We start from the raw sequence: 15,112 nt of genomic DNA, 5'->3' as shown, positions 1-15,112 counted from the left end.
TGGAATCAGGTTTGATATCAGGCCTCTAAACAAGGACCAAGTAGTATCAGAGCATTTCAGTCTTCCAGGATACTCCATGACAGATCTCAAAGTAGCCGTCTACTTGGAAAAAAGGAAGTGGGCGGCACAATTGAACAACAGATTGCTAAACTTACATGCATCAAAAGGTTTCAGGCTATCCCAGAAGGTCTCAACAAACACAATGGATTTTTAACACATTACAACTGTTAATTGATAAGGTACATGTAATTTGCCCCACAAGTAACCTGCATCTGATACAACCACTGTCTTCTTTCTCTCCTCCCCTCACCCCTGCTTCCACCTTATCCCAATTTAAATCCAACATCAGTCTAGTCACTCCATCTGATGAAGTGAGCTGTGGCCCACAAAAACTTGTTCTTTTAATATATTAATCTGGAAAGATGCTACCAGAATCCTTCTGATTTGTACAGCAAATGGAAATCTTTTGATTTCTATTTCAAGAAAGCGTAAAATAGAACTATGTCTTGGTTCAAATAGTATCTTACCTACAGTATGGAGTCAATTTAATGCTTTTGGCAGTAACTCTGTTCCATGTTGATTCTAGGTATAAAATAGTAGAGCACTGTCTAAACTCAATGATACCTACACTAGCAAAGCCTATTTGCATATTTAAGGGTATATCATAATGAATATGGGGGTGGGAAGTACTTAATCATTATGAAACATTTCAAAAGACCTTTAGAAAAAATTGTTTCATGTATATGTATCATTGCAACCTCTTACAGTGGGTCTTTGAGGATGCTGGATTTTACTAAGATCAAGATTTGTGGCACTTTTAGGAACAAACAAAAAGCGAATTTCCTCTTTGTTGCAAAGTTTTCAGGTCAAGCTTTATATACTTCAAAATGACTTCACCTTATATTCCAATAAATTAATTCAGTGGGCCATGCCCATGAGTCGTATGTCTGCAATTGTTGGTTTAGGAGCTCCATTATAAAACAGCCATAAAAAGCACCCAATTCTGGCTTAGGCGAGAAAAAGTACAATTATTCTTTGCTCAACCACACAATATTTAGAGCAGGAAGGCAAAGCTTTGTACCCTTTGTATCTGACACATTAATTTCCTGCTTGTTGGAAGTGCTACTAACAGGTTACTCAAGGACAATGGTTTTTCATTGAAGGCTCATGAACATGACACAATTGCATAAGAAGTAGGGTGGCAACAAGAAAAGCAAAACAGGAATCAATTGTAACTATGAGGACTTACTGCTTAGAAGACAAACCAAATATTACACCACTGTCTTCTTATTTTGCTGGATTCCAGTTATTGTTTCCCATCCCACTTCCATGAAGTAAGTTATTTTTAATAAATTTATAACACTTCCATTTACAAAAGTAGTTCACCCATACCAATTCCCTAAGTGCAGAATTCAACTGCTGAAATCTAACATGCTTTCAACAAGAAATGCATACCTATATATTTGTATTCACAGGGTCAAAGATGAACAAGTTAGTAACTCTCACAATGAAATAAAATGAACAAATCGTATTTCGCTTTATGCTTTGCAGACTGAAGTAGAATTCAGTTGCATAAACAAGCCTGTGTCTTCAGATTAAACTTGTTTTACTTAGGAAAAGAAACTTAGCTGAACATTGTTTTCAATAAACCAATAATCATGTGAGGTAAACAGCTATGATAGTGTGCACAGACTGTAAGGCCCACCATGATTAATCTAACACCTATGCTAACATGATAATAAAGGTTAAACTAAAGCTCTTTCATTTCAAATCTCAGTTTTGCCTATTTATTTTCAAAATTACAACACTGAGATCAACTTTCTTAAATTTGTACTGGCATAAGTGATTGATGAGAATACCATGTTTCACTGATCATTCTAATCTTTAGAAAATAAAAATTATGTTTGGCGATATTTTCATGCCACTTAAATTGCATGCAGATTGTTAAGTACCCCTTAACACAATTAAACAAAATCAAGGTAGAAATAGATGTATTAAGAGAAGTTTGTGCCCACTCGTTCAGAATTCTGCTTACAATGTAACATTTGCATTCAGCAGTAAAACACTCACCTGGATCAGTTCCAAACTGGGAAACATGTAATTGGTGAAATGGAAGAAAACCAATCACAGGAGCTCCAAATACAGCCAAAGCTTGCATTTTTAAAGTCCCCGCCCCCACAAGACAGCTTGCCAACTACCTGTGAAGCACCTGAAATACAAAATTGTTCCAAGTTCCAAGTCCATTGTTAACTGTGGACATTACTGCAGATAAAAGACAATGTAAAGAGAGCTGACCAACCAAGCAGATATTCACATATTCTGACCAGGTGTTGAGCACACACAGAGAGAATGACAGCAAACCTTGCTATCTTATCTATAAAGCATTTATTTTCTTAAGTTAAACAAACAGATTTTTCAAGGATGGTTTCCATCTATAAAATGAACAAAGTACAAGCTCTGTACAGCAGATTTTAAAGAACCAACAGAAATAATTTTCTAAACCACATTTAATTTGTAAAAGGAAATGTACATGTACCACCATCATTTTTGCTTTAAAGTAGCAAAGATTAGGACCGAGATGACATGGTAACTGCTTATTAAGTTTCCTGGTAGTTTACAATAAAAAAGATCAAGGGGAGGGTTTGATTATTTCTTGTATCTAAATTCAGTACCCACCACTGACTGCCTCTGTATATCTTCAATTCATTTCAAAATCTTTTTCAACAAGGTTCTTTAGTATGTTGCACTCACAAGGAGGTGTGCAAAAGCAGTGCTTGGTACAATACACATGAAATCCATAGTTGTTTAAAAAAAAAAGAATGAAGTCACAGTAAATAACTTTGGCACACTGTGTCATGTAAACATCGCTAGCATCACATTACTGTATTTTCTGATCCAGCGTCCATACCTAATTACCACTTTCATCTCTAGAACTTGAATACAACACGTAGCTAACATTTAAGACTTTTTGGAAATCCTGCTAACACATCTGCTTAAATATTAGTCAAGATAGTAGCTTTTCAGAATCAGCTATTTACTGGATAGCTTCTACCCATTAAAAAAACAAAAACCTTCACAATTTAGCTTCCTTTCCCCCAAAAAGTTCTTCCCCAGAAATCTTGGATTATAATTAGTTGGCTACCTAATAAACATTTCAGTACTCTCCCTCAATGACCCAGTTTTACAAATGAATGTTACCTTCATCTCATGACTTGGGTGGCCTTAAAAAATGAATTTCAAAAAAGACAAAGACCGTGTTTATCTATTTTTCCTGTCAAGGACATACTTACATGAGACGTTTTAATCATGGGGAGGCAAATTTAGTCTAGAAAAGGGTAATATTCACATTCACCCCATCAATGGAAACATCGTTCTTGATTAAAACACTGTAGTATCTCAATACAGTATCAACAGAAACCACAAGCATGCCATATAAATTCAAATGTTCACTGGCTTATCTGAAACACTGCAAAACTAAAGTCCTCATTTGAATGGAAAGACACCCATTTTTTGCAGCAAATATTGTAGCCATCATGGAAAAATGCACTTTATAGAATTCTCCCAAATCACATAGCCAGAAGACGAACACTGTGAAGAAATGATTGCATAATAATTTACCTTTGTCCTTTTGTAATCATTGGGGAGAGCAGTATTTTATGAATATTTTCATTTCTCTGTTTAAAATCTTATGTCAGTTGTGTTTAAAAAAAGTTGATGCAGAAAACACATGCAGAGATGACATTGCTATGATATAAAAACGGCAGAATGAAACAATCACTTCCAATGTTCTACTTCCGCTCCAATTATTTTCTACAGTTCCATTTTGAGGCATAGTGAAAAGATACAGAGAAAACCTCAAACCATGATATCCAAGAGCAGATGTGTAACAGCTGCAATGTTGATCATCAGTAATAGGCTGCTCGTAATTTCACAAGAAGGCTACTTGTGGTCTTGTGCTATCTGTCATTCTGACAACTTTTTAAACGGAGTAAAACACAGCAAAGAGGAGAAACCAAGAACCAAAGCTCCAAAGCTGCATTTTTAAACCTAGTTTTAAATGTAAGGTAGTCTAGAGTTGCTTAATACAAATATGCTGAGTTTACAGGTATCCAGAGCACATGGCAGGTATTCCTGAACTGAAGGTGACAATGCTGGTGAGATGAAGCGTGCAAGCCTCTTTCTGCCATTCCACCAACCCCTGCAACAGAGGTCTGGCCACTTTCAGGAGAACGAAGTGCAAAAAAAAAAAAAAAGGCACACTTTACAAAGCAGAAGCATCCAGTGTTTGCGTGAACACAATGCAGCAGCACAAACTTGCATCTTCACAAAATGTTGTTCTTCTACAACTGTCCAATCTACTTTCCAGTCAAGTGTTAAAATGCTTTGTTGATAAATTACAGGATGATGAAAAATTGATAGAAAGTTGTAAATTTTGACAATATATATTTTATACATATATATATATATATTTATTTATATTTATATATAATGTTTATATCTAGAGTCTCATCATAGAAAAGTCCATGGTCAAATATACCAAGTATACATGGCAAAACCTTCCAAATGATGCTTTGATTGCTGGAAACCACAAACACCTATTTTTATGCAAATGGAGACTGCTCATGAGATTCTTCAAGCCACTTCCCTGCCAAGTGTGCCCTCCCCTCCCTGTGTTGAAAGCAGGTTTCTACTATCTATCTGTGGTTTCTAAGGAGGTTAATCATCTGCTCTGAAAATATTAGGTTGAAGCTGGAGAGGAGCCAACGAGCCTTGATGGAAGAGGGGGGTGAGCACTGCTTCAGCTATATTTGATCAGATGATCACAGGATCCCCAGTTCCTTCGATTTCCTTATGTTCACTTTCGTTGTTGCCCACTTTCAGACAAAGATGGAATACTGAGGTATATAAAGTATCAGTAATGCAATCAAAATGTTGCCCAAGGTTTAGGAAATGAGACAGTACTTCTGTGCAAGCCCTTCTACTGCTGTAGATTAAGTGTGAACTTCCACTGCTGCGACAGTGAAGGATTGCAGACTTCAACAGTCAGACCACCATTTTTGGCATTTCGGCTGTCTAAACACAAGTTACTGCCCACGTACCGCAGTTTGGCATTGCTTTCTATTTGTTCCCATTTCTAGGAGAAAAAAAAAGGTATCCAGATTAGATAAATATGAATTAAAAAATATTCCTAGGGTTATTCTCTAAGATATCTATTATAGGGCATATTAGATGGGCTCCAAACCATCCAGCTTCCATTTAAAGGAAAACAAGTTTCAAGCTCTCAAACTTTCAAGTGTCTACAAATGTAACACAGCTTTATGTCACCTGCTTTTCTTCTTCTTCTTTTTTTACAAACACACCAAAATTTTTCAAGCCACATCCAAAGCCCTTCCTATATTTAGGTAAGGCAAAAATTTTGTAAAACTGTCCAGTTTGCAGTTTTCTTCTTAGAATCTAGTTTAAAACTTTTTAAACTAGATTTGACAAGTAAGTAAGAAATACTGATTTCTGATTTATTTGTCAAATTTATATAGCCACCTATCTCACAAACAAGTGACTCTGGGCAGTATATAACAAAGCTAAAAAATAGTTAAATTAATAAATAGTAAACAATTATCAATATTATTATTATTCAAAAGATAAAGCTACCAAAGGTAGCTGCAGACTCCTTTTTTTTTGTTTTACAGAAGGCAACAAATATAAATTATTTGTTAAATAATTACTATTAAAAAAAAGTTTTAAACTATGAAAACTTTTGCACTGAAATGCAACTGATAATATGATTGTTAATACTCCGGAGTTGAGTCCATAATTCTGATTTTCCAACAATATTTCTTGCCCCAGTACGGCAATAGGTGGTGGTACTGGTCAGAAAACCTGGCTATTTAACCTCTGCAGTTTGCTTAACGTAACAGTATGATTAGATAGTGCTAATTCATAAATATATGCAGTCCATGCAAACAAGCTGCCAGCCAGCAGCTTGATTTCTATGAACAACCTCCACCATCAAACTGATGGAAATAGGACTGGAGATGTGTCACTTTGAGGGATCCGAAGGTCTCAGTCCTCTGAATTTTTTTTTTAATCTATTCAATCATGTTCAATTCTGGAGACTGCCTGGACAAGTCCCTGCAGTTTTCTTGGCAAAGTTTTTCAGAAGTGGTTTGCCATTGCCTCCTTCCTAGGCACTCCAGATACTGACCTGTCTACTGTCATTTTCTCTGCAGCCCTGAAGTTTTATGAGTGAGCCAGCAGCTCTATCTACAACCGTAAGGCACAAATCCATATGTTTCACTGACTTGTCCTTTGTTAAGGCCCATTCCTGGAATATAAAGCAATGACACAGAATTACACCCATGTACACAGTACCTGCAATCATTCCATCTCTTTTAATCCTGCCTTGTAACTATCCAATTTTTATTATGTGGGGAAAGCTCACTTAATCTATGAAGGATGAAATGTTCAAGAAATAAAGGGGGAAGTTAGAAATCAAGTACCTACTTTTCCAAGCAGCTCTTTTTTTCTTTTAAGATTTATAAACAGTACAAAACAACAGTACAATGGAGACTTGGTATTAAGCATTAAGCTCAAAGATAGAAACCGTTTTTAATATTATAAAATAATTTAATGCATTTTGCAATTCTATTATCATTGTAATATTTAGCTTTAATTGTATAATTCAGACAACCTTAAGTTTATTAACATTTTAGAAACTATATCTAACATTGATATAAACTTTTTTCTCCTAATCTTTAAAGGTTTAACTTATCTAAACCATCATAGTGTTAACAATTTCTAGTTTAGAAATTGCAGAAATACCACTGCACCCAGCTAGTATTTGTATTTTATATTATAAAGCAATAAAACAGTAAATAAGTAAAGTAAATGTCTGACTTCATCCGACACTGCTGGTACCTTGCATTCCTTTTTTCTTTTGGGAGAAAAGAAAAAGATAACATATTTCTTTGGAAGCTCAATATTAGATCTGAATTTGTTTATATTTATGTATTCACTTCTTTATGGAGGGGCAGCAATCTCCTAAGGTTAACTAGAAACAATTGTCACATACCACCATCTGCTGGTGCTATGGCACAATAGCATCCATATTATCATATTTACTAAATAACAAGACAAGTCTAAATTGTCTTCCCTTCTAGCCATTCACCTCTCTCCAGAAGAAAAGAAAGAAAACTCAGACAAAAACCTTATGCAGTGCTCAGTTTCCTCATTCCCCCATGTCAGTTTGGGTTTGCTGCTCCAGCTGAAATCAATCCCTCTACCACAGTAAAGGTCTATGAATGTAATGTATTGTATATTTGTGCGTGCATACATCTAGGTGTGTATATATACCTAACAGAAGCCATACTCTAAAAGAGGGGAGAGACAGAATGATACATTAATTAATCTTAATTGAATGATCATCTATTGGTTAAGATTAATTGCCCGTAAAATAAAATACCCCATGTATAAAGTTAATTGATTCCCATTTACAACTGATTCTCCAACCACAAGCTAATTTCACCAGAAGAATGAAGAAAAATACTTTCTTCCCTCTTTCCAGCTGAAAAGCACTTTCCTCCTCCTTTCTGGCCAAAATAACAGAGGAGGAGGAGGGGGCAGGATAGCGGGAAGGGGAGAAAAGAGAAGAGAGGGGAAAAGAAAATGGAGATGCCGGGAGAGGTAGATGTAGAAGTAGCAAGCACTGAACAGGGAAGGAAATAAGCAAGAAAGAAGTGCTGTTTTGATGTCAGAAGCTAGGCAAGCAGCAGGGATGAGCCCCCTCCCCACTCTAAGTAAAAGACATCCAAGCTAGAGAAACCTGCAGCCATTCGCTCTTCTTCAGAGCATCTGCTCTTCTTCTCAGCAAAAGTCAAGGTGTACTTCCCCTTCAGAGGAATTCATAAGGGAGGGGGAATCTTCCTCTCAGGTAAATATGATCATTGTACCCATCTTTCATTCAGAGAATAAACAAACCCATGCAACTGAGAAGTGCAGGTCAAAAGCATGTTTCTATTTGCTTCAATAATACACTAAGAAACGGGATAGGCCTGGAGACAACTGTTGGTCTTTCTGTCAAATATTATATTCACTTTCCTACGAAAACTGTTAAGATGACCCAATACACATCCAAGCTTATTTCTACTGAACATTCTCTCCATCTCTAAAATACACATAGAACCATAGCCTGATGTTTCAGCCCTCTCTGTCATGCCTTGATTACAGGTAGTCCTCACGTAACAACCGTTCATTTAGTGATTCATTTAGTGACTTACAACAGTGCTGAAAAAACTGACTTACAACCGGTACTCACACTTACAACCATCACAGCATCCCCATGGTCACGTGATCACGATTTGGATGCTTGGCAACCAATTCACATTTATGACTGTTGCAGTGTCCCATGGTCACGTGACTACCATTTTTGACCTTCCCAGCCAGCTTCTGGCAAGCAAAATCAATGGGGAACCACATGATTCACTTAATGACCACGTGGTTCGCTTAACCCCCCCCAGTGATTCGCTGAACAACTACTGCAAACAAGGTCATAAAACCAAAAAAGGTTGGATTCATTTAATGACCGCTTCACTTAGTAACCAAAATTCTAGTCCCAATTGTGGTCATTAAGCAAGGACTACCTGGTACTACTTACTTATGATTGGAAACCATCAATGTCTACTTATCTACTCTTTGCACATCTCAGGCCTTCTGGAGTTTCTTGGGAAAATGTCAAATGTGGTGCAATGGGCAATAACATTTCACTTCACTTCATTTTTATTAGGTATGATCCCAGATAATATAAATGAAAAGCATCACTATTTATTAAGATATATGCTGAGAGAATAATTTTGGGAAACTAAAATTGGAGAATATGTGGCAATGGAAAAATTGTGTAAATTCACAGAAGTCTAACCAACTCAAGCAGAAATGGTTCCCTTATATACAATATATTACACAGCAAGGCAAACTGAGACACTTAGAATGTGGTTTTTAAAGAAAAAGAAAAACCGCTTAGAAATAATCAAAACTAACCAAATAGAAATGAGCAACAATCACTGATGTCCAAAGCATAGTATAAAAATATTTAAGTAGCAATTATTGGTTGAGAAAAAATACAGAAAGGGGGAAAAAGAAGTGGGGGCTACCAGAATGCTTTTTCCCTTTTTTTTCCTCCCCTATGCTTCTTCTTTCAGTTTTAACCTTTTTATTTTTTTATTTTTTCATAATCATTATATTTTCACTTCAACCTTTTTTGTAATATAAAGTTTATTTCATATATATATATATATTCCTTTTCCTTTGTTTTTGCTTTTTTTGTTGTTTCTTTTACCTAATTAAAAAAAATAATGAAAACAACGACAACAAAAAACCACATTTCACTTTAAATGAAATCTGCTCCTTTTTTTCTTTAATTGACGACTGATCGAAAAACTACTTTATGCTGCTAATTCCAGGATATCCTGTTCCCGTCAGTTTCCAGCAAATAAAATCTGATTATATATGAACAAAAAGGGATAACCCGTTTTACCTCAATGAAGAAGCATTACATGTTATTGTATGTAACACACAGCCTAAATAATTGTATTCCTCTTATACCAGAAACATTTGTGACCCATGCAACATACAAAGCGGATTAAAAATCATCATTGCTTTTCAACAGGCAGAGCAATAAACCTAAGTCTCTACGCCTAGGGTGACACCAAAATGAGGAAACACAACACAAGCTGTGCTCTTTTTACCCGCATCACAACATCACATGGAAGTGCAGAGGGAAACAGAGCTCGTCTCATGATATATTTGTGTCCGAGTCGCCTGGCAAGTGAGCAGCCATATAGAATAAATCATTCCCTCACTCCATGCTTAAGAATTACTCAATAAAAAGTTAGTGAAAGTTCCGTATGGGCATTTAATAATTTATCAGTATACTTAGGCTTCCCCCCACCCAAATAATATTTTTTTTATTGACACAAAAAGCCGTATTTCATTATGAATCTACTTCCTTTGGGGTATTATAAAGAATTAGAAATCAAGCTGATTTTTCACTGCTATTTATGAACTAGGAGATGATTTCTTGATCCATTATTATGCTTACCTGATTTCCCCCAGCATTATGACATTCATAAACACCGACAACGCCATCCGCAAAGTGGCCTAATGTGTCAAGGCAATTGGTTCCTTGCTGCAAAGCCCCAAACGCTATGTCCTGGTGATCAGGCACCCTGAGAGAAAGAAGAGAGAAGCTTTTGTGTTCTAACGAAATCGCAACTTTTAAAACTCATCCCACTTGATACCAATTTTAGATACGCATCTATGCAATACACCACCATTTCCCAGAGTTTCCGTATTAGTAGCTCTCTCACCAAACCCCCAAACTTCCTTCTAAGCTTCCCTCAATGTACAGAGCAATGATATACAGTAGCCTGCAATTACAAAGGCAGTTTCCCAATCAGTAGGTCCTCAAACTTCCATGGCTTTAAATTCACAGTTGATAAAGAAACTATCCAAGATTACTTTAGCATACAATTAATTCTGCCATAAAGTACCTGCTGATTAAGCTATGAGAAAATTATATTGCACTGATTCGGTTAAAAGTATTACCCATTTTTCAATGGAATGAAAATAGACCTAACTGCGTATGAACATCAGTGCCACTTGTTCCCTGGATGTTGTGGATCCATTCTTACTTGCACCCTGAAAATTACTTCCTTTTCATGAATTCCCACATTTAAGAGCTAGAAAAATGATGAGATTATACTTAACAGTTATGCAATAATCTCCACCATCGGTTCTGGCTCTTCCTACCATTGGCTGTATAGTCAAGGACTATCTGACTCCATCATCAAGGTTTCCAATGAGCCTTTTACATCTCTCTGAGGTAAAAAGGGATGACTAACAATGCAGAAATGCTTCCTTACTTCAAACCCCAGATCTGAATGTGGCCACTGACTGAATTTGCTGCTGAAGAACAACCTCTCTATGGCCCATGAGCAGTGGGCGGCCCATAGCTTCTGTCTTAGGCAGACAGCCAACACCTAATCACGCTATTTGCTACTTGATATACATACCAAGTTACGAAGGCATCAGGGCAGATGGAAAAGAGATAGAAGGAAGGCACAGAGGACAAAAAATTCAGAGTACATTTATCAGCCCAGCATCAGTTGAAACAATTTTATATGTGCATAAAAAACTTACCTTAATTCAGGATACACATTTTCAAGGTACCACTTGAATGGTTTGCAGTTAAGTCTCTTTCTCAACTCCATTCGGCTTTGAATACTATTAAGAGAAAAAGCTTTTCATTGTATCTAAAAACTACCCCACTCCAAAAGCTATTATTTATAGGCCATCTATTATTTAAACAAGAAGCTGGCAGTTTGGTATTCTCTGTAACTTTTAGACCTCAGTTCCCATCATTCCAGCTGCCCTAGCCATTAGCAAGCAGCATTAGTCCAAAAATGGGCAAAGCACCATCTTGCCTTCTTCCGATTTAAGCAGATTAAAGATAAGGTTGTATATTTATTTTAATACCATTTATTTCCACCCTGCCACCTCCAGACAGCAGCCTCAAATATCTGAAAGCAATGACTGAACTTACTTGCCATAAGGTACATTTCTGGCAGAAGGCACTGCTGCATAATAGAAATTTTTGTATTCATCCATCCATACTTCTGCTGCTCTGCGTGTATTTCTGGAAATAATTTAAGATGCACCGTTAATTTTGTCCCCTGGTATTTCTTTACAACTTTGGGTAGTGAAAAGCCTTCCACTTTAAGGACACCACTGTGCAGATTAAGATACAGTGATACCTCAAAAAGCACAACAATTTCTTGGTTTGGTACTCCTTAGCTCCTTTCTTCAGGATTTGTCTTTGAGGAAGGAAAACAGCATGAAGGACCATTAATTCCTCATTGTTCTATTTTGTCCCCACACTTAGATTAAAGCAGTGTTTTTCAGCCTTGGCAGCTTGAAGATGTGTCTACTCTTTAGTCCAATGTTTCTCAACCCTGGCAGCTTGAAGATGTGTGGACTTCAGCTCCCAGAATTCCCCAGCCAGCTGAAGTCCACACATCTTCAAGCTGCCAGGGTTGAGAAACATTGGACTAAAGAGTGCATCTAGCAGTGTTCCATACTCCAAATTCCTGGCTTAATAAGAGTAATAATAATTTATCTTGTACAGAGACACATTCTCATTTTTTTAGACACTGTTACCTTATGCCTTCAGCATATTTGTGCTCTCAGGACAGCTCACATTAAAAAACAGATTATATAGTCTTTTCTAGCCTCTTCCATCAAGTCACTCCAAAACCACTGAAAGAACTGGGATGCAATAGTCCACATTTCCTCATGTGCTTTTACCTTTTAAAGCCTGAGGAGCACATTTCTGGCTATTCAGAAGATTTCTGAATTTCCTTTGCTCAACCTCTGATTTCCTTTGTTCCCAGCTAGCACTTAGCATGCCCCAAATCCTATAACTTCCCTAACTAGGATGCCTTCCAGATACATGAAAGTCAACTCTCAGATTTTACTAGCCAAATGCCATCTTATTAAGCAATTCTGGTGGAGAGATTAATGTTAGATAATTAAGGTAGATCTATATAGAACTTGAATATAAGATGGACAGACACTGATTCTTCTTCTCTTTTTAAAAAAACCACTTTGTCAGATCACAAAGGAATATATTAACACATGCATGCTGTACAATAAACACAGTCTCTAGAAACAGTTTCCAGATTAAAAAACACAATATATTAGACCAATTATAACACCAAGGGATTTGTTATAGTCTAGGTCATTACATTATTCTGACAGTATATTTCCAATTTTAATGATAATGTTGAAGTTTTCAAATAAACTAATCAAAGACTACTTGCAAACTTCTGCTGTTTGAAAAGCAATTTTATAATGCAGAGAAATAACCTGCCCCCACTCCAAAAAAAAGATTGCACATTTCTGCCAATTGCTATTTTTCTGGTTAAGTGTTCCACTATTTTGTGAAGGGTTGTGCTGGTTGTGCTAACTACCATTGACTGTGACATCCTCCTGCTGTGTATTTTAATTTTTGTATTTATGATGGAAATTTGTTTTAAATTTATTGTAAGATTGTTTACCACCCAGAGTCACTTGCTGAGATGGGTGGCCATACAAATTGAATGAATGAATGAATGAATTCATTCATTCATTGACTCTCAAAATTACCTTGCAAAAACAGTACCACTTCCTCCTGGAAAGGTATAAGGATGTTGCTTGCGGAAGACATGGCCAACTCGGCTGCATGGGATGATTTCAAGACTCCCACCACACTGCCACACACGGAATGAAATCTCTGCATTCAGAAAATAACCAATAAAACCACACAGAAGAATCAGTTTGTTCTTTTTTTTCATCTTCCTATGCACCCTTCTTTTCCACATAACAAGAATACATGTTTTAAAAATCCCTGAAAATTCCCCTGCTTTTAATCAAGAAAAAGGGATAGACAATCATGTTCATCTTTTAATTGAACAATTAAGCAAATTTATGTAGTCTATGAAGCTATTACATTTCCCTATCCAAAATGGGCCACTTTTTGTATTTGCAGTTCAAATAAGTAAACCGTGGCTTAAAATCCAGTGTTTAGCAGATAACCACAATAATATGGACATCGTACAATTACTTGGATTTTATACAAACACTTAAGTGTCAGAATGAGAAAACGAACTTAGGATGCTATAAGTAAGTATAAAATCACAAATGATCTTAAAGTATCAATTTCTAGACTGATAACCAAAATTAGCTTAATTTGTTTAAAGTAAATATCCAGATTATGACTATGCCTATGACCTATATGCCCTACTTTTCAGTACTTAAAATTCATGGAATATCTTTACAACCTTATTAAATGAAACACTTTGGCAAGTATTTTTTAATTAGCACAGAATGCATTTCAAGTTATGTATGACTTTTAAAAAGATAGAGATCCTGAGACTGCTTTCTTCAAATATATACGTTCATATTATACGTTCATGTTTTAAATGGTTAATTTTCTTGTAAACCGCCCAGAGTCCCGCTTTCTGGGGGGAGATGGGTGGTGATATAAATTGGAATGAATAAATAAATAAATATAACCCTGACTTTCTACTTCATACTTATTTTTTGACAGAAAACTCCAGTTTCACAATGGAGCCCTGCTGTGGCTGAATGTTTGCCAATAACCCACTTAAAGTATTAACTGCTGTTTTAATCCATTCCAGGCAGAGATCTAAAGGCATTAACCGACAAAAAATGAGGCTATGATATCATCTGCTATGCTTCAAAAACAATGCTCCGAGGAAAAATTCATACCTAGATTTTCTCCACCCCATACATCCATCATCATATCATACTTTCCTAACTCTTCAAAATAAAGTTTGTCCATCACAAAGAGTCCACCGGCTATCATTGGCGTTCTAAAAAGAAAGAAGAGATAAGGGCAGATATGGTACATTATATACTCGCACAGGATCTTAAGGTTCGAACTGAGCATTTTCTGTCCATACTTTAAAACTATTCACTTCAGTCCTAGCTGTCTATACTCATTGCTGCAATGGAAAATCCTATCACATCACCCATGAACTTCAGATTTATTTTTGGCCAACTAGGTCTTAATTCCTTAGGTGTATAATTGGTTACAGAAAGTTTCTGAAATACTTTAAAAAGTAATACACAATAGTATCCTATCTAAAACCAAGCCATATTAATTCTGCACCAACCAATACGGGTTGGTTCTCAAATAAATAATTATATCTGCATCTTTGAATTAGTTCACCACCTTTTCCCAAGAACAGTCTCTTCCAACTGACTACTGTCCAGTTTAAACAGATACCCTGCTACCATGTAAGAGCCATGTTTTCAAACCTATCTTTTTATAACTTAAAATTGACTTTTAGTATAAGCAGTGATTCAGAATTCTGTAGCAGTACCAGTTTTGGTACTTGCATGGAAGAGAAACGGTTTCTTTTGTAAGACTGGAGAAGTTAAATTTCAGCCTATCAGCATGCATCCATTTACATTTTTACTAGTAGTAAGAATCAAATTATGAACACAAGAAAAATATATATTTTTATCTTCTGTTACACTTTCTTCTTGGTACCAGCAC

The 15,112-nt window shown here is 36.2% G+C and overlaps 1 protein-coding gene across 1 annotated transcript in view; it reads right to left on the bottom strand.

Moving 5' to 3' along the window:
- Positions 1–2,809: 2,809 nt before the first annotated feature.
- GALNT2 (polypeptide N-acetylgalactosaminyltransferase 2) overlaps positions 2,810–15,112 on the bottom strand; it is a 69,797-nt gene continuing 57,494 nt past the window's right edge. The window contains exons 10-16 of the mRNA XM_063307085.1: positions 14,320–14,423; positions 13,195–13,321; positions 11,594–11,686; positions 11,191–11,274; positions 10,091–10,217; positions 6,203–6,322; positions 2,810–5,134 (exon numbers count right to left, since the gene is read on the bottom strand). Of these exons, the coding sequence (XP_063163155.1) occupies positions 4,979–5,134; positions 6,203–6,322; positions 10,091–10,217; positions 11,191–11,274; positions 11,594–11,686; positions 13,195–13,321; positions 14,320–14,423 (811 nt within the window). The 3' untranslated portion in view covers positions 2,810–4,978. The remainder of the gene's footprint in view (positions 5,135–6,202; positions 6,323–10,090; positions 10,218–11,190; positions 11,275–11,593; positions 11,687–13,194; positions 13,322–14,319; positions 14,424–15,112) is intronic.

The sequence above is a fragment of the Candoia aspera genome, chromosome 1 (assembly GCF_035149785.1).
Source record: "Candoia aspera isolate rCanAsp1 chromosome 1, rCanAsp1.hap2, whole genome shotgun sequence".
Taxonomy (NCBI): domain Eukaryota; kingdom Metazoa; phylum Chordata; class Lepidosauria; order Squamata; family Boidae; genus Candoia; species Candoia aspera.
The sequence above is the reverse complement of the archived record's forward strand: the minus strand, read 5'-3'. Positions and strand labels throughout refer to the sequence as shown.